We start from the raw sequence: 19,670 nt of genomic DNA, 5'->3' as shown, positions 1-19,670 counted from the left end.
GAGATTTCTTCACTTTATTTTGAAAAACCCCTTGTGTAGTTGTCTCTTAGGAGGAGACATCTGGAAATTTGAGGAATTTGAGGTTTGTACTCAACTTACCACTGGATGTTTTGTCCTATGCAAGTCACTGAAAGAGCAGATTCAACTTAAATTCCAGTCAGTATTTTTCAGTCAGTATATGTATAACAATTATGTTATAAAGGTTTTTCTCCCTTGTTGTTTGAGATTTTGGCTATGACCGTGCAGCTGAAGTGGTGGTAAAAGTAACTATACACAAAGTGCTGTGCGGTGCACTAAATAAGGACAATTTTAGACTGTTTTCTGATCTTTCAGGTAAAGTAATTTGGGGAGTAGTATCAGGTAAAAATTTTAACAGAACAGACTTTTTAGATTGGCTTTTGCCTTCTTTTGGCCTGTTTCCGACTTGTAAAATGGGGATACTTGCTTACTGACCTAACAGGGATACAAGATATAATTAATTGCTATTGGACCTTGGTTGCAAGGCACTAAAAAAATTATGTGCTACTCAGGAGGTGAAGGTGTGGATAAAATCAAGCAGTCAGTAGGTTTTACAAAAATGGTTAGCTGATATTAATATTAAGACCTTTTCAGGTTCTGCATTGTCTTTGTCATCATTGCTCCATGCTGCTACACTAATTGCACAACAGTTACATCGAGGCATTGGGTTAGCAAAGGCTTTCTACAGAGCATGTTGGGATGTTTATGTTGGCTCACAGCAGTCTCAGATGAATCAAAAGGTAAATGCTTTGTACCTTCCTTAAATAAAAAAAAAATTGCATTTTTTTCTGAACCTTCAACTATATCCATTTCAGGAAGCAGTGTTGGTGATCCTGAGACTGCCCTTTTGAAGGGGTCAGAGAACATTTACATTCCTAGAGTTACTGGCTCCAATTCTGAGCTGAATCTCACAAGGGGGTGCAAGGTGTTGTCTTCTAGTTGGAGTGTTAAAGGCAGGGTCTGGTCAATTCAGACATCTTCAGACCAAAAATTGAGGTGTTAGCTCTGGTTCAAATTAGTCTGGAGAAAATGTAGGCTATCAGTTTGAAGTTTTTCTGGTAGGTTCCACCGTGAGATGAGCAGATCTTATCCGAAACTCTCCAGAATTGTCATGTGTGTCTGTTGTGGGCAAAATGTTTTCACACCTCAAATACAGATTTTGAAATGATTTGGGATCCTGAAATGTGAAATCTATTGCAAAAACAGAATATTTTGGTTCTTAATTAAAAATCTTCCTAAGCAGTATCACCTTGAGGGTATATTCAAGGGCACAGTTCTCAATTGTATTATGGCTTTCTGTTTTCAGCTTGTTCTGGAATTGGTAATGAAGCATGTGTCAGCTCTATCTTCGCATGAGACTTGGGGTGATTCCCTGCTCACAGTGGGCCTGTGGCCAGACTCTCTACCTACAGGTCTCTTTGCAGTTGAAGACTCTCTTCTTTCTACAGTCCAGAGCGATGGGCAGGTCCTAGCCTACTGTCTGAATAGATTGAACCTGAAAAACACCAGGTGGGTGAGAGACTCTACTTGATTAAAATGCAAGCAGTAAACACCTAAGAGTACTATGGTATGGAATTGGACACACTAGTGGTCAGTAGGTGGTATTAGTACTACCTTGCTCCATCAGGAGATGGCGCTAACATGTAATACCAAGTCCTTGTTTGTTTATAAAGCTCTGCTGAGACCCAGCATCAGAGTAGTTAACTAGGGCTCCACGCAAAAGAGTCCCAGTCTCGATTCATATTGAAGGCTGTCCCCTTTCAACCCACCTAGAACTGTGTACCTGGTTATTCTGGGTGGGGAGTTTTTAAGGTGAGCAGGTAAGGGTGCTAGTCATATCCCTTGCTTGTGCTCCATTGGCTGTGGGAACTGGCATGTCTTAACCACTCTTGCCCATGTGCTCCTCAGTTCTGATGGACCTTTCATTTTGATTTATGAAACTGATCTGCTGAATGCTTATTTTTATGCATTTCAGAGCGCTGCCCCTTACTCTGGAAGATTTGCAGAAGGTTATGCAGTCCACCAATTCTGAGAGTCTCAAATTCAGTGCCATTGAGATGGATGCATGCTGGCTGGATGAAATTGAGGTCCTTTCTGCTTCTGTTAAATTGTTCATAGAAAAGGCAACTAATCAGGATTGGATGTTGAGAGTTAGGTGGCTTAATCACCTAACAAAAAATCTACCGCAAGTGCTTGGTAAGTACCTTAATTATTTTACATACCTCAGACCAGTCAAATTCTCTGCACTGTTTTTTCTTACTGTGGAAGAAATCAAACTTCGCATTGTGGTTGAATCAGAACTGACGGAGCCAGCTTTTCTTTATTTAAGGCTATACTGTGATCACAGGGAGAATTCCATACAGCAACGGGAATCACCCTTGTCTGTTTCAAAGGATTTCTCAGACTCTCTTAAGTTTACAAGCGTATTTATACTAAGGACAGCGAAAGAGATAAAAGGATACATCTTGGAGAAACAAAACAATAGTAAATTACACAGAAACTTAGGCCGTTTACTTAGCCCTATGCATAAATAGTTGTTTATCTCAGGGCAAGATATCAAGATAACCCAAGGAATGTGGATTCCTTATCTCAGAACATTTGAATTAAACAGTATCAGCACGTCTGGTCTTTGTCTGTTTTTCTAGTCAAGGAAGCCAATTACTTCTACATTACACAGCAACAGTAAATATTACACAAGTAATTTTGTTCACATATTAGCTAGTGTAGAGATTCTCAACCAGGGTGGCATGAGATTCTTTTAAGGGTACAGCATAACATTAGCAGTATTAGGTTTACAAATATGATTCACAAGCTAAACCCAGAGATTTCAAATAGAAAATTGTAGTTGTGGTGTTTCTGAGTGTTTTTGCAACAGAAAAACTGCTCCGTTATCTTTCTGTAGGCAAAAAAAAAAAAGAGTGAAAACTAAGAGATGTCATTTTCTAAGGGCTGCTTCAAGTCTATCCAGGAGTGCTTCAAATCTAAAAAGTTTGAGAACCACTGCCCTGTTGTTTCGGGGTGTAGGTTCTAGTGTTAAAACATAATTACTTGAACAGCCGATGAAAAGTTGGGGTTTTCTGGAGACTGATATCTGATTGCTCCGAATAATGGGTGATCTGAGAAGGGTTCATATACTGAAGACCAAAAATCTCTAAATATTCCAGAGAGCTGTTTAATAACTAGGATTGAAAATGTTTTCTGTAAATTAACTTTTGTTTTACGACTTGAGTATTTAGCACTAAGGAGGGATTAGCTCTTGCCTGCAGCAGCCACCAGAGACTGTGAAACCACTAAAATGTGTGTTCAGCCCCAGCTAGACTAAAAAAAACATCCTACAGGACTTGCATACTTAGGTCTTGAAACTGTGTGCGAATATCCTTCCACCTGGAAGGGATGTTCAGAACTGAAGAACCTCAGTATTAACAAGACATCCTAGCTTATCAACAGTATAATAGTTTATAAAACTTGTATTTGAACGGTCATAATTAAAGATGTAGGCTGATATTTTTAAACATCCCAAGATACACATAAAATATACAACTTTTATAGATCTACTAGCAAATTACATGTAAAAAATGATGGGGGGATGGCAGGGACGGGTCCCAGTGTTTGGTCCTGTGCCCCCCGCTGATCCGGCCCCACCTCCCCCAGCAGTTTGGGATCAGGGCTGAGGCCGCTCCCAGCTTTGGGCCCGGGCCCACTCCCCTCCCTCATGGCCACTGCTGCCCCATGCGTGTGGGCCCAGCAGCAGCAATGGGTGCAGGCCCAGCAGTGGTGGTGGGCCTGGGCCAGGTGGTGGCTGCAAGCACAGGCCCAGGGGGGCAGCTGTGGGTGCAGGCCCAGGACGGCAGCCATGGGCACAGGGTGGTAGCCATGGAGTGGTGGCTGCGGCTACCAGTAACTGCCCCCTCCCCCAACCTCCCCTCCCTGCTGGCTTTTGTTGGGGGGTGAAAGGGGGGTTGTTCCAGCCCCTAGCTCCAAGGAGCAGAGTGGGGGGTGACTGTCTTACTGTCATGACAGTGCTCTGCTGTCTGTCTAGAGCGCTCAATTGGCTGCCAAGACAGCCAGTCAGAGCACGAATAAAGCATTCTGGACAGACGGACAGACTAAGGTTTTTATAATATTAGAATTGGGAAATCCTAGTCTATATGCATGCCACAATGAGATGGATGGGGTTCTCTCTTCTGGATGTTCTCAGATAAATATATGTATATTTATAATCTGAAATTGCAACCAGCAAACATTACACGTATCTAGAAAAATATTTTAATGAGAACTAAGTTCTGTTAAAAAAAAATGCTTCATTGCTATTTTAAAAAAAACTGTCTAAAGGAGAAATTAAAGATAAAGTGTGAGATGTCAACTCCCATTGACTTCTGGAAAACTGCTCTTTCAGTAACTAGACATCATGAAATTCTGATGAATTCTGTGCCCTTGCCATAAAGTACTTCTGGTAACGATTTTATCTCCTTGATAATGCATTTCAAAATATCTCCCAAGTTCTTTGTACTACAGAGGTTAAATTGGTGCGTTGTCTGCTGCTGCAACTCCCCAGAAAGACTGCATTGCCACCTGCAGCTATTGTAGACAAAGACCAACCAAAAACTGCCAAGCGCCAGCAGCTGAGACTCAGGCTTTCTGTGCTGGTGCAACCTGAGTACAAGTTTTGGACTGAATGCACTTTAGGAGTTTGTAACCTGGAAGATATAATTATTATTCCTACCTACAGATTCAGTGCACACACAACTAGAAGCTGGAGCTGCATCTCTGACCAGTTTCTACTCCAGTTCCCTCTCTGCTGGAATCAGTAACGTGATCAAGTTGTTACAGCCAAGTATGACAGGTATCTTCGCAGCATGTCACTGTGTCTCTTTCATTCATTTGTGCATTTTGTACATGCTTCTTTTAAATGATGAAGATTGTGGACAGTTTTTGCTCTGAATGCATTGTAGCCCTTCTGGGAAAGTGTGCTGTACAAAGCTGTACTCTGACTTTATCTAGCAATACTTACAGATCTGAAAGGAGAAACTGCAAGAGTTGAATGGGTGTCGGCAATAGAGAGAATCTGATTGTGAAGTCTGCAGACATTAGCTTAACAATTTAGATTGCTTCCCTCTAATGCGTGTTGTAAGTGGTTCTTTAGTACTGGTGTGGCACATGGAAAAACGTGTTAATCTTTTGCCATTTTCTTTGCTGGAAGTAGATAATTTTCAGTATTGTTTAGGATATTATGCTACTCTTATTTGGCATTTGGATTAATCCATTGGCAAGATGGGTGGTTAGATCACAAAGAATTAGGACATGGTTTTAATCTAGAGTTGTGCAGGGGGAGGCTAGGAGCTCCTCAGGAAGGTATTAATTCTTCCAGGATTGAAGGAAACTTGCTGAAACATTAGGAGCTGCTGTGTTATCCCCATGTTACAGATGGGGAACTGAGGCACAGGGAGACTAAGGTCCAGGTCTGCAGATGGATGAGGTGGAATTTAGGTGCCTACATCCAGGAATGTGATCCTCAGAACTGTTGCTCTGCTTAGGCACACAGGTCTTCCCAGGGTAGTTTCCTGAGCACTTTGGAGTTTTACTTTTTTCATGTGCATGGAACAGCTATCATGTTGGTGATTCAGGGTGTCTCTCACACCTCTGCCCATTTGGGATCTACACACTCGACATTCTTTTGAGTTCCCTAAGAGGCCCAAATGAGGTGTGCCCTGGGGTTACATGCTGTGTACTTTCAGGTATGATTTACTACAAACCACAATAGTTGCAGCCACAACCAGGGACAATGGTAGCAGTGTTCTCCCACCTTTTATACAGTAGCCTTGTGGAGAGTGAGAGCAGGACTCTGCAAACCAATAGTTCGGGAACATCTTGGGAGGGGGCCCCCTGAGTTTTAAGTCCATGCTCCCGGCAATGTTCATTCATTTCATCCAGTGACTCTTTACAATCCTGGAAGCAGGGCCCAGAACACACATCTGCCCTCTCAGGCAAGTGCTACAGAACTAGGCTACAGTCATTCCTCTTTTTGGCCCAGCATATCTTGCTCTTTTCTGCATAGCTTCAGCAAGAGTGGGAGAGTGTGTCCACACCCCAGGGCAGCCAACAGCCAAATGCTTATGGCAGATTCCTTAGGTGTAAGAGCCATAGAAGGAAACTGAACCGTGATTCTGGACAAGTGCTCTGGCCACTAGATTAGTACATAAAAAACAGGCAGTTCCACTTCACCTGCTCAGATTTAAAAGGAAAAATATTGAGCCCATTGTCTGTTTTAGAAACAGACCATGCAACTTCCACTGCAAAGCTGATACGGGGCAGTCAATTCCACTTCAAGAGCCCGATGTATACAAGTTTTATGCATAGTGATGCCAAATCATTGCTGTGCCTTAGCCTCTCGGTGTAGTCACTTGCCTGCGGTCACAGAAAATGTTTGTATTAATGCAAGGAATTGAGCCTGAATGCCAGTCCTAGTGCTTTAACCACTGATAAGTTTGCACTCACCATTGTGCTTCAAAACAGTGTTGGTTCATCGAAGGTAAGGTTTTTTCTCCAACGTACGTGCACTGTTGGGCTATAATATTGGCTATATACTTCACCCCTTCCCTCCAACTTAAAGCTGAAAGAATAGCTGATGTCATTTCCATTTTTTATTTGAATTCTGCAACTGTGCATCATACTTAGAGTGAAGCCATTGCTGTTAGTGCTCTCCATCTCTTTACATTTATGGAAATCCTGAGCATTTCTTAGAGGTCTGGAGACAGGAAACTAAAAAAAAGATATTTTCATTTGGTAAAACTGTTATTTCTCTGCAACTTTCTTATCAGATGAACATGTGATGCCCTTGGATCCAAGATGGAATATGCAATTATTGGATATTGTTAGAAATTCATTGAACTTTGATACTGAAGTGGAACACACAGATCAACTGTTTCTCCTTTTACAGTCCATAGCAAACCGGTGCGTTCAAGAAAATGCCAAGCATTTCTTCCCAGGGGTTGGGGGTTAACCAACTCGGAAAAAGCTTCCTTCCTGCCATAATCCCCCTTATGGTTATAGTTGATACTGTCTAAAATGTGGTTATTACCAGCTTTTCCTCCAGAAATGTTTTGGTTTTGGTTTTTTATTTTTGCTTTTATTTTATTGTTTTCTGGTTAAAGGCTGGCTGGAGGCAGTCCCATTGGTAGTTACATAAGGAGGAAATACAGTGGTGGTTATGGTTTTGCCATCTTTTACTGCCAGTCCAACTGTTTTATAATATTTTAAATTTAGGGCAGTATTGTTTCTCAACCGAGAAGAAAGGAGCTACACTGAAAAGAACTTGATTGCTAGCAAGAAGTCAAGAACCAGTGCTTTAAGAATGTCTCTAGATTTCCATAAAGGTAAGACTGATTATATCAATGCATATCATGCTTAATAAATAAATAAGATGGTTAGATATGACAGGATTCTATTTAAAAAAGCTATTATCTCTAAACAATGCTTCTCTTTGCAATCTTTTAATATGTGAGGGTCAAATGTATTAATGTAGATGAGAGCTGCAGCAGCATAAAATAACATTCTGAGACTAGATGTGTAGTCTGTATTATAGATAACATCTGCTGTACTGTTCTGGAAGAATATATCATAGATAGTTCCTGTCTTTCCTAAATTTTATAGACTAGAGGAATTGCGTGCTTGAAGTTGTGGATATTGTAAGTTTACTTTAATGGTAAATAGGAGAGAAGTAAAGCTCCTTCAAATTCCCTTTTGTTTCATCATGTAAGTGGCAATGTGGTGTCGTATCTATAAAATTTAAACAGAAGGTTTTAATGACAAAGCACCACTTAGTGCGTCTCAGAAGTTCTCTTTGCTGCGGTTGCGATATGTTTAAGTTATGCTTTTGCAGAAGAACGATAGGCAAAAACTATTTCAAAACGTGCACATTTGTTCTATAATCCAAAGACCATTGTATTTCTGGATCACTGAGATGCTACTAGTAGTTGACTGGGTGGATAAACGAGAAGTAAAAAAATCTGCAAGTAAAGAAGAGCTTGTATGTATGTTAAAGTAGAAAATATGGGGGTTATATGGCTTTATTTTGTATATAAGAAAAACTTTTTGTTATAGTCTCAGTCCCTACAATTGTATTAGTTTCTAACTTGAATATCATCTCAAAAATTGGTTTCAACATGGCTAATAAAATGGCCTTTAACTTCTTCGCATTTCTCTATCCACCTTTGGTCTTCCATATTTACTATATTTCCTATATTAACTCTAGGGAAGTACTGTGGAATGCCATAAATACTGCAGGAATATTTTGACACTCAATGCAAAATGAAAACATTTTCAAAGGTCACTACTCTCTATAAGGTATTTAAAAGATCAGAGCTGAACTTTGCATTATGTGAAATATTATAACCTTCTCTTTTTTCTCTTTTTTTAATTTAAATCTTTAAATCCAGAACCAGGGAGTTATAGTTCACTTCCACATGCTATTGTGGCCAGCCTTGCTGCTTTCTTCGAACTTTGGGATGCCTTCATGTTGCACTGGGTGAAGTCTTCACAGGTGACATTAACTGATGAAGATGTGCATGATGTGAGTAGAGGTGTTTTTGTTTGCTTTTTAAAATTATTCTTACTAGGGTACTTTTAGAATCCACAATTGTGGAGGAGATATGCTGTTCTTTGATTCTAGGACCTCTGAAGTACATGGTATGTGATTTATATAGTATTGGCTATAAAGAGCTTAACTGATCAGTAGCCCTGTAGTAGACTGTGTGGGTTCATTATCTGCCTCTTTACTTCTATGTGAAATGTAGGTTTTCAGCATCCTAATCCTAACATTTCCCCTCACCACAGTTAGAATGTTTGTGCTGAAATCTCCCACCATCACTAAAATCTCTCTATTTCACCCTTCAGATCTCACTTCTATTTTGTGTCAAAATCACATTTCATGTCATCTGTAAGATGTACGTAATGCCATCCTTTTTGCACCTTTCTGTTCACTTCTTCCAAACACCATCTGTCTTGGTCTTTGCATAATCCACCCATTCTGAAACACTCTCATTTTTCCATGCCCTTCTTCATGTTTAGAATTCTCTCCCCCATGCATATGCACCAAGCAGCTTCCCCTCCATTCATCCACAGTCTACTTTGCAGCTACTTCTGTAATAGAGCCTTTCAGAGACAGTCCATGGGCATGTCTGCATGTTTTTAAAGTTTGGTCTTCAGCTGGCTTGTTGTGTAAACTGTTCTGTTTGTGTCTAATTTAAAAAGAAAAATTCTTGGAACCATTCTGTACTTAATATACTAGGCTGGATCCATTAATATTTTAAGGTCAGCATAAGTAGCCGGCTGAAATGAACCCTCCTAAGAATGTTGTAAACTAACTGAATACAGTTAAACCAGCAGAAAAGAAATCTCTAAGAGTATAAATATTGCCTAATTATTAGATTAGCAGTATTGGCAACTTTAGTAGCACCCCCTGTTCCCTCAAGACAGACGGTAGCAAAGGTTCAGAGCTGGAAAAGTTGTAACCTTCCTGACTTGTCTTTAGGTCCTGTGCAGCTTGCAGTGGCGTGACCGGTTCTGGGCAGCATCTGACACTCTGATGGTGGATTCTGCTGGCTTGGCACTCCTCTCATTGCACTGGCACTGGGTTAGGAAGCATTTAATCGACAGAATTCCTCAGATGCTGATTGGATTGGAGCAACACAAGTAGGTAGTTTGGGTCTCGTGTAACATAATTGCCAATATTGGTTCCTTTCATGTTACAAATGCACTTACGTTAAAGAGCTACGTAAGTGTCTTTTCTTGAATGTTTAGTTGTACTCATACAGCCAGCTCAGTGTATTAACTGGAAGAGTGGGTTTTACATGTTAAGTTTCCAGACACTGCCACGTCCTTACAAATACAAAACCCAGTAACTTAATAACTTTCCCCAGCACCCATTCTTCAAAATCAGGCTTTGGTTTTTGTGGGGAGAGTGAGCGAAGGGGGGAAAATGTCTTTTTTTTTCTTTTCGTTGTGCATGCATTTGCCTTTGCCCTCTTGAACTTGTATGTAAATTTATCGTCTTTCCTTTCCAAGGTTTTCCAGGGAAATTCAGTCTGTTGCACAAGAGATTCAGAGTTGCTTGAGTAATCCTGCTGGTATCTCTGCCAATGTAAAGAAGCTACAGAAGTCTTTGGGAAGGCCTCTTCCTTTCAAGGTACAGTGTTCTATTTGCAGTACAATATTTTAGGCAGCTCTAGCAAGTGTATCCAGGTACTTTAGAACCATTGTTGCACTTTTACATTCATTTTCCAGGCAAGGAGATGGACACTATTGGATATAAAAGACTGGTGAATACAAATGTTAACCTATTTGTAATGTAAATTTATTTCTGAAATGTATCAGTTATTCAGAATAACAGTTCTGGCATTGTTGTTGGGTTGTCCAGATCAGTAGTTCTCTAGAATAACTTAGTGGTGCTTTAGGATGGAGAATATTTCTACTCCATAGTAAATACAATATCTCTGAATTTTAGCATGGTCTCTGCTCACCAGAACAGACCAAGCAGGGCAAAAAATATCCAAATCCAGACTTGTGTGAGTTGTCACATTGTCCAGTAAACCAGTCTAGGGCTAAGAGATTTAAATGTTTAGGCTTTAAATGTTTAGTCTATTTCTGAGTGTTTTGCATTATTTTTTTCTGCTTTTACCCTTTATAAAAAAAAGGCTTGGAGCAAACATTTCAGAAGTGCTTACACCCTATTTTCAAAAGTGCCTGAAGTACTTAGGAGCCTAAATTTATTGAGACTGAATTAGGCTTAGACTGCTGTAGACCAGATTTTTAAAGGTATGTAGACTTCTAGGGAGATGGAAGCTCTTGGTTTCTATAGCTTCAGTTTCACTAACCATTTCTTTGCATCTTTGGCCTCCACTACACATTACATTTTAAGTTGTGATCTGCCAGTGAACTTCACCTTAAGTTGTGACCCAGCTACAGGTTCAACCAATTAAGGGCATGACAAAACAAGCTACAAAATCATTCAGCAAAATGCGTAATAATTTCTGTAGCTGATTCTAATCATGCCATTAACTAAACATATGGCCAGGTCCTCCCCCTGTGGCTGGGAGCCCCTCAGTTGGTGCATTAGATCCCATGGCACCATTCATGCGTAAAGGGGGTGATAGGCATCTAAAAAGCTACATACCTAAGCCATTTTTGAAAATGGGACTTGAGCACCTTTACAGCATGGGAGTCTTTAAAAAGTTTAACCCAGGTACTATTGAACTAAATGCTTCCAAACTACCTGCTCTCTTAGAGTCAGAGAGAAGTATGGCTGGAAGGGGCCTCCAGAGGTCAACACCTCTGGGGCTAGGCCAGCCTGAGGCAGGTTCATCATACTTTAAACATAAAATTACCCTCAGCCCTGACACAACAAAGTCCTAACACTGTAATCTGCCACAGGTAATGCAGGGGAACCATAGCAGCCAGTTCTCTGCTTCTAAAAAATGTTGTCAGTATATGCTCAGGAGGTCCTGGGTAGAGGGCCACCTCTTCCCTTTTTCCCCTCTCTGCTCCCCCCTTCCTCCCTGGACAACAGAAGAAGGCAAAAAGCCCCACAGTCCATATCAATCTATAGGGTAAAATTCCTTCCTCTAGGGTCAGATCAAATATAGCAATTGATCTGACCCTGAGTGGAAGGGCAAGACTCCCTAGCCTGGAACCTCCAACTTTGCTCCTGGCAGAAGAATCGGCACATCCCAGTTGAAGACCTCAGTCTTGGCTATAGCCAACATGCAATGGCTCTGGGAAAGCTTAAAAACACCCTGGCACATAACAGAAAAAAAAGAGGGGGCAGGGGGAGAAGTGGGTGACAGGAACAACCAGCAAAGCCCTGAAGCGTGGGAAATACCCATGGTAGAAAATAGGTTTAGCTACGCCTAGATCATTCCCAACCAGTGGGGCCACATCGACACAAGTTGGACATTTGGTTCCGCAGGGACAGCTAGCGGTGGTACACCTCCTGCTACTGCTAGTTGTCTCTGGGGAACACCTGTGCCATGTGCACTCTGGCATGCAGTAGGTTACCCCAGGTGGGGTAGAGGCGGCTGGGGCCAGCACTGGGCTGGCTCCATCAATCTGTCTTGGGACCTTCCGGTGCTGTGGGAGTGGCAGTGTTGCCGCTCAGAGCCTGGGCAGCAGCTGGAGCATGGCTCTGGTTTTGAGGTGCATGCTGCCCCCACCAGCGCTGCTCTGCTTTTTTCTGTGGAGGTTTTTTTGACCCCTGGATACTTGGGGATCAACACCCCCCCCCCCCCCCCCCCCCCGGGCACTGCTCCCTTGCAGCATGGAGAACAGTTGAACATGCAGTATGTGGTGCCACAGATGTCTGCGGTGCCACATACTGCATGGCCAAGCTCACTGGGGTGCAGCCTGGCTGTCCAGCCTTTTCTTGAACACCTCCACTGAGGGTGTCCACAAACTCCTTAGGAAGTCTATTCCACTTCCTTAGTGTTCTAACAGTGAAGAAGTGTTTCTACCTGTCCAATCTAAACTTATTTTGCTACAACACGCCATTGGTCCACATCTCCCTCTCTGCACCAAGAGAAAAAAGGTGCTTTCCCTCTTCTTTACGGCAACCCTTTGGGTATTTGAGGACTGCTGTTATGTCCCCTCTTAAGTGCCTTTTCCACAAGCTGAACATGCCTATCCTCTTCAGCCTCTCTTTGTATGACTTGTCTTTCAAGCCTTTGATCATCTTTGTTGCCTGCCTCTAACTTCTCCACATCCTTTTTAAAATGTGGCGCTCAGAACTCCACACAATACCCAAGTGAGGCCTAACCCACGCCGAGTAGAAGCACTATCACCTCCCGTGTCTTGCACCTAACGCTTCAATTGATGCAGCCCAAAATCACATTTGCTTTCTGTGGCTAAATCACACTGCAGACTCGTATTGAGTCTGTGGTCTTTTAAGACTCCCAAGTCCCTTTCCATAGTGCTGTCATCCAGCCAGGTGTCCTTCATTTTGTATTTGTGTTTTTGATTATGCCTCCCAGTGTGGCATCTTGCATTTCCCCACATTCTTCCTTGCTTTTTTTTTTTTTTTTTTTTAAACTTAGTTTGCATGCACAATAAGTTCATAGTAGGTGTAGTCAGACCTGGATTTCCAGCATGTGGGGTGCGAATAAATCATCTTCAGGCAACCGTGCCTGGTCACCTAAGGGGCTGGCCTGTATAGATTCCTTTGTCCTGAGTTTCCCACCAAACAGCCTGTGTGACCAGCTGTGGGACCCTGGTCACTCCACTTGGGGATACTGCTGACTTTTTAAAAGGATTAGTCTACCTCAAATAAGGCTTGGAACCAGGTGATGAGGTCAGAAAAGTTATATAAGGGTCAGGTCACTTGGTTTGGGGGCTGTCTTCCTCTGATGGGCTTTTGGAACAAAGCTCAAGCAACTTGCCTCCAAGTCCAGCTTGGTTGTATCTCTGTGAAGTAAAACTTGGGAAATGAGTGAGGGGTTAGGATTTATGTCTAGGCAGATGTGTTGTAAAAGGATTATCGTATCTAATTTCTGTAAGACTCGCATGATTATATTTGCTCAAGGTGTTTTCTCCTAACTTCCTCATTCTACCCCTCCCCTCTTTCTCTAATTAATGAAAGTTTCAAGTACTGAGCTGTGAATTATTGGGGAGAGACTTGCCTTTTTCGCTCCCTCTGCTCAGCTGGCTAAGGTGAGCTAGGGAATTTACTTCCGTCTGGTACAGGAGGCTGTCTTTGGATGCTTCAGGCTAAAAGAAGCACCCCAAAATATCAGAGTGGTCTAAGCACCCCCAAGATCTGCAGGATCTGTGTACCTTGGTCTGCATAGATCCCTAACAGAGACCAAGGCCCGGGTGGTGGCAGTGACTACCCCAGGCTTGCGGGTGTGCTCCGGAAAGGGGGTTGGCCAGACGTAGGCGCCCCAGGGGAGACACCTGAAGTGTGGTTTTGACTGAGCACAGTAAGGTGGGTAGCTCAGCGCAGTTGTGCCCCCTATTGGCTCACCACATGGAATGCTCCTATTAAAACTGATTTCAGCTTCATCAGGTGATCTCCCTCCCATTTTTTGTTTTTGAATGAAGTAGTAGTGCTAAACCATAACAACAAAGTAATGCTGTTTCTTCAGTTGTGAATTTACAAGGTATGTTCTGCATACAGGCATGGGAATAGCATTCTTGGGGAAGGAGACTCAGTCTCTTCCCACTTCCATAAGCAGCTTCCTGATGACATACTGCACGAGTCCATAGGCTTTTTGTGGTGGTAGACTGGACTGACCTGGTTCAGGTTTGAGATGGACTTGGCACTAGGACTAAGCTGCTGCCACTGCCACTTCTCTTAGCTGCCTGGCCCTGGTACAGGTGAATTTTCCCCCACAGTAGCACAGTGCAGTGCATGTGAAAACCCCCGGTCACCCAACACCTTGGAACTCCCTGGTTCTGTGGGCTGTAGGTTGCTGACCTCTGACATATTGCATTATGCAACTGAGTTAATACAGAAAGTGTCAAGGTATACTTTCAAAGCAGAATGTGGGAAGACTTAGCAATGTAAATTACCTAATAGTGCAAAGATGCATGACTAAATGCTTGTAAATGTGCTTTCATGCAGTTGTTACTGTGCAGTATGTGCCTGATGGTCATATTAAAAGAAAATATTAATGCATTGTTAAAATTCAGCTTTAGCTTTCCAGTTGTGCAGTCATTTGGTGGGATATCTTGATTTTGGTCTTCTAAGCATATTAAACATATGAGGGAAAGAGCATTTAGAGTTGGCTTTTTATTGTGCTCCCAGTGGCAAGATATTTGCATATTAGGCACTGTAGTTGTATGTATGCTTCCTTAACTTGCACCTAAGCATTTAAACTGGTGCACGGATCTTGTTCCTTAGAACCATAGAAATAAAAGCTATGTTATTTGCTTAAAAATATGTATTTGTAACATTTGCAGAATAAACTGGTGGTAGAGTCTTTTGCTCAGTTAAAAGTCCTCAGTAAACAACTCAGTGTCCTGGATCAGAGACCTGCCTTTGGCAAAAGTAGATGGAAGGAAGAAATCTGTTGTCTGAAAATTGCTGCTGCTGGATGGAAGTTGAAGAAAGCACTGCTGCAGGCTCAGGGCCTGATTCTCAGAGCTAATCATGTAGAAGATGTTAATCCAGGTAAATAACTCCCCTTGTAGTACAGTCAAGCACAGCACAAGTATGAGATCTTGTATTATCTTTATTCTTTTCATCCAGAAATATTTGTCTTATCCATTTGCGTTTCTATGAATTACTAGTTTTTTCAGACTAGCTGTTTAAGTGTAAATTAATAAAAAATGTATTTATGTTTTTTTCTCCTTGCTGACAAATAGGTGAATTAAGGGATTTTGTGGACTTGCAGTATTCGCAGCTAAAAGCAGAAGGAATTAAGCTGGGTCCTACAGAAGAGATGCTTACTGAAGAGGGCCTTTCTACACAGTCAGACCCTGACTTACTAACCCAGCTCTGCAGTAGAGTTCAGCTGTGGCCTACGATGGAGCATTTGGCACTGCTGTGGCAGTACAAGTTGACAGCAGACTGTGTAAATACAGCTTGTCTCACAGGGTGAGGAAGAGGATGAACAAACATCTTTTTTTCTTTTCATGCAATTTAAAATCTGTTTTATAAAGTTATGAGAATCAAGACACTGAAATGTTTTCTTTTGCCTGCACATAAAACCACACTTGTAGGACCTAATGCCAGACACCCATTAAAATATGCTTTCTAAAGAGTTATTTAAATTCAGGTCTAGTTTTTATTAGCTCTCTTCCCATCAGCTCTTGTACAAAAAATACAGGATTTTAAGTATCTGAATGCTTTGCTGTTTGAACATTCTGAAATAATTGTATTTAGTCTGTAGAGAGAAATATCTTCATACATAGCAGAATGGCTTCCAATAGCAGTACATTGAAGCCTGTGATTATATGGCAAATCTTACTAGACAGTTACGTTATTTGTCTTATAAAATAGACAGCCATCAGTTCTTGGTGTTCTTTCAAGACTTTATGGTTGTATTGCTCAACTGTTACAAAGATATACATTTGGAATTTGAGAAGTGAGAGAGGCACTCCAAAATAATATTATCCAAGGGGACATACGTACTTGTGCAAATATGTGCTAATAGAATGTAGGAAAAACTAAAAATACATGTAATTAGGTGGCCACTTGAATTAAGCATTCCCTTTGTTTTAAGTGGCCAGCTATTTTTGTGTTTCTGACTAATTATTTATTTGTAGGAGAAAATCAGCTCTTCATAACTACATTTCAGAGAAAAAGGGGGATATCGTTTAGATTACTGAATAGTATATTTGAAAAGTTAAAATACTGGTGCACCCTGGATTTCAGGAATGCTGTTCTTTTTTTATCTCCAAATACAAGTCTCTAAAAGATTTTTAATCCAGAAATTGATGCTTCTAACATTTTGGAATGAGAAAATAATACGTTTTTCATTCATATATGAATTCAGATTCTTTCAGCTTCTTGGGCCTCGGGTCTGTTATATAATAAAGTGTTCCTTTTTCTTCAGTCCCTGAAATATTGTGATTTTAGCTTTCTAACCAGTCTCTTCTAGCTCTTGCAACTCTTCTTTGTATATCATAGCTTGTTTTTATGATACAAATGATTTCTTAGAGTCTCTTGCTAAAGTAAGTAAAGTTTAATTCCTGATTTTTCTTTTATTACAGGGAGAATTTCAGTGAACAGAGAAACTTGCGTTCAGAGCTAGGTCAGTACATAGCTTTTTCCCTTAAACTGACACCAGCTGCATCTCATCGTCTTTATGGACTGTGGCATTTGTTACATCTCGATAAGGTAAGAAAAAGTCTCATAGTGTAAATTAGTGTTACGTGCTTTTGAAACTGAAATTTCAAAGCTATATAGATATCTACAGCATACCAGAATGCAGTTTTGCTTCCTGCATCAACAGTAATAGCTCTAAGCTACTTCATTAATTTTTATATAGTAGTGGATTAAACAAAAGAATATCAGCTTCCCCAAACCACCTAACAGCAGACTTCATAAAGCAAAGGCTCAAGCTTGGTATTAAAATATGTAGCCGTATGCGATGATTATTTGTCCATCATAATTTCATGCATCCACCACAGAATTAATGGAAGTTAATTAGCTAATTGCTCAATTAGCTAGTTATTGGTGCCCACCTCAGTTTCACTACAGAGCAAAACCACTTCTTTGTGTTATGTAAAGCTCTGGTATTCACTTACATGACTTCTGGATTTAGAAATCTTATTTGTCAAATCAGTAGTCAGAGACCAGTCTCACACTTATGTGTTCTTATCTTGTGTACTAGATAAAGATCTCACAGAACTTCTGGCCAGTTCACATTCAGCTGTGACAAGCATATCTAGTGTCACTCCCCACCCCTTTCTTCTGTAAGATTCAGCACAGCAACAAGTTCTGAACAAATACCTACAGTTGGAGTGTCAGGGTTTTTACCTGTTCTCTGGGCCTGTGCAGCTCTGCATGCCGTTGTAAGTTTCACAGTTGTTGAATAGAGTCTCTGGATGACTAACTTGGCATCTGAGCTTCCATACACTGGGCATGTCTGTACGTGCAGTTAATACAATTCGATTTGAGCCGGAGTAAACTAAACCAGGCTAAATGTGCGTTTAAACTCAGTAATTTACTAGGGCATAGGGTAGTACCTGTGGCTGACAGGACTATCCTACACCAAAGTAAATGAATCTACTGTGCACTAATTGCGGCCCATGTATAGCCAGTGATGCTTTACTGCGTGTTAAATTAGTCTAATGTGCAGTAAAACACACGTGTAGATGCACCCACTGAAAAAAGTCTCCTGAGGAAGAAGTGGAGGCTGATTGGTCCCTCTGGTCCGCTATGGTTGGAGATGAACTTTTTTTATTTCAGAGGAGGGGCAGAGCATACTATTAAAGCTGAAGAAGAGTTAATAAATTGTATTAATGAAAGGAGTCCCTATCCCCATCAGAAAATATTTTTATGCTTTTATGCTAGTCAGTGATTTTTTTTTCCTACTGATTTTTCTTTTACTGCCTGCAGATTATCCTTAGGAATTCTTGATTTTTCTTTCACTTCAGATATCCCTTGAGGAAATGTCTCTTTTGTGGTCAGAACTGGTTAATGCTGCATTAGCATCCTTCTGGAGCAGCACAGTAACTACAGATCCAGAGTACTGGTTCACCTGGACACGCCTGCCTGATGCAGAGGAAGGGAAATTTCCTAACTCTCTTATGGACCGTTCTGTGAAGGTGTGCCTTTTGTGACTTATCCAAGGTCAAATATCTAGGCTAGGATAACGTTCTAGATGAATGTTTTTAAAACTCTAATGTAGAGAAGCCAGAAAATGAATTTGAATCTGTTAGCATGACAGTAGAGCTGGTTATTGTTGTTGGTGGGGTGGGGTATGTGCACAAACCTGGAGGTGCTCTTAACTTTTTTTTTTTTTTTTCAAATGCTTTGGGTGAAGCAAACAATCATCTTGCTTTCGTAACACGTTTTTATGTAAAGTTTACTTGTTTGTAGCATTACGGTAAATGAGCAAGAAGTAGTACTACTAAACTCTAATCCTTAATCTTTCAATATAGGGCCCAGGTATTTTGAACCGAGCTGTTTTCTCAAAGTGCCTCTTTGAAATTCTAACTAGCAGCAGCAAAACAAGCCGGTGGGATGCAAGTGGTCTCCCTGTTCTTTCATCATCCCATGTAACACTGGGAGAATGGAAGGAGAGGGCACAACAGCTTTGTGAAATCAGCACAGCTCTGTGGACCAATATGGCTGTTTCTTCTGTGGCAGAATTTAGGTATTACTGAATTTTCCTCTATATGCATATTATCTAAACCAGCAACACTGCAGAATCTTATACCACAAGATAGTTAATCTTTTTATTCTTATCCCTTTAGGCATACAGATTTCAGATTGCAGGGTATAATGTTGTGTAGACAGCTCTTCGCTCTGAAAGATTTGATTCCCATAGATCTGCAAGAGGAATATTCACAATGCTGTAATAAACTCCCCTCCATGGACCCTGTGGCTTTTGAGTACATTCTCAAAGTACTTAAGGACATCAGTGGACAGGAATTATTGCCAAAAGATACCCTATTTCTCTTACTAACCTGCTTACAGCAGTTCTTTGGAGAAGAAGGGATTCAGGACCTATCAGAGACAGCTCAGCGAGGTTGCCTCTGGGTGAATATGGGTTTGCTACAGATCCAGATGTGGCTTCCACAAACTAGGTTTGATCCTGCAGTGAAAAGAGAATGCAAACTCAAGTATGCCAAAGATGAGGTAAGCATGGAGTTGGTGTCCCTCTTGCTGACCAGGGGCTTTGTAACACAATGTTTGTGGAATTTCTTCTTAATGAGGGAAGGCCAGAATTTTTAGTTATATCTTTTACTGGATCAACTGCATAGTTGGAACACCTGATTGACAAGATTTTGGACATTGTACTGCATTCAGGTCTAAGAGGAACACTCCAGCAAAGCTCCAACCCTTTTAATTAGACACAGATAAATCCTGTGAAATCATGAGATTTCTGTTAGAGCAGGGCTGGCACAAGTACCCTCTGCCTGTGGCGCACAGTAAACCAAGGAAGGGCCAGACAATAAAGCAGCAGAGAGGGGCGAGAAGCACAAAGCTGAGC

General features: G+C 41.2%; 1 protein-coding gene across 1 annotated transcript in view; it reads left to right on the top strand.

Moving 5' to 3' along the window:
- MDN1 (midasin AAA ATPase 1) overlaps positions 1 to 19,670 on the top strand; it is a 154,186-nt gene that overhangs the window by 86,373 nt on the left and 48,143 nt on the right. The window contains exons 47-61 of the mRNA XM_090036605.1: positions 613 to 758; positions 1,325 to 1,527; positions 1,994 to 2,214; positions 4,748 to 4,861; positions 6,837 to 6,969; positions 7,282 to 7,391; positions 8,454 to 8,587; positions 9,548 to 9,708; positions 10,081 to 10,201; positions 14,965 to 15,175; positions 15,370 to 15,601; positions 16,720 to 16,846; positions 18,109 to 18,279; positions 18,616 to 18,830; positions 18,931 to 19,315. Coding sequence (XP_089892731.1) covers positions 613 to 758; positions 1,325 to 1,527; positions 1,994 to 2,214; positions 4,748 to 4,861; positions 6,837 to 6,969; positions 7,282 to 7,391; positions 8,454 to 8,587; positions 9,548 to 9,708; positions 10,081 to 10,201; positions 14,965 to 15,175; positions 15,370 to 15,601; positions 16,720 to 16,846; positions 18,109 to 18,279; positions 18,616 to 18,830; positions 18,931 to 19,315 — 2,684 coding nt within the window. The remainder of the gene's footprint in view (positions 1 to 612; positions 759 to 1,324; positions 1,528 to 1,993; positions 2,215 to 4,747; positions 4,862 to 6,836; positions 6,970 to 7,281; positions 7,392 to 8,453; positions 8,588 to 9,547; positions 9,709 to 10,080; positions 10,202 to 14,964; positions 15,176 to 15,369; positions 15,602 to 16,719; positions 16,847 to 18,108; positions 18,280 to 18,615; positions 18,831 to 18,930; positions 19,316 to 19,670) is intronic.

This window comes from Crocodylus siamensis, chromosome 1 (assembly GCF_052110815.1).
Source record: "Crocodylus siamensis isolate JL-2025a chromosome 1, ASM5211081v1, whole genome shotgun sequence".
Lineage (NCBI taxonomy): Eukaryota > Metazoa > Chordata > Crocodylia > Crocodylidae > Crocodylus > Crocodylus siamensis.
Note: the sequence above shows the minus strand (reverse complement) of the source record. Positions and strands in the feature narration are given on the sequence as shown.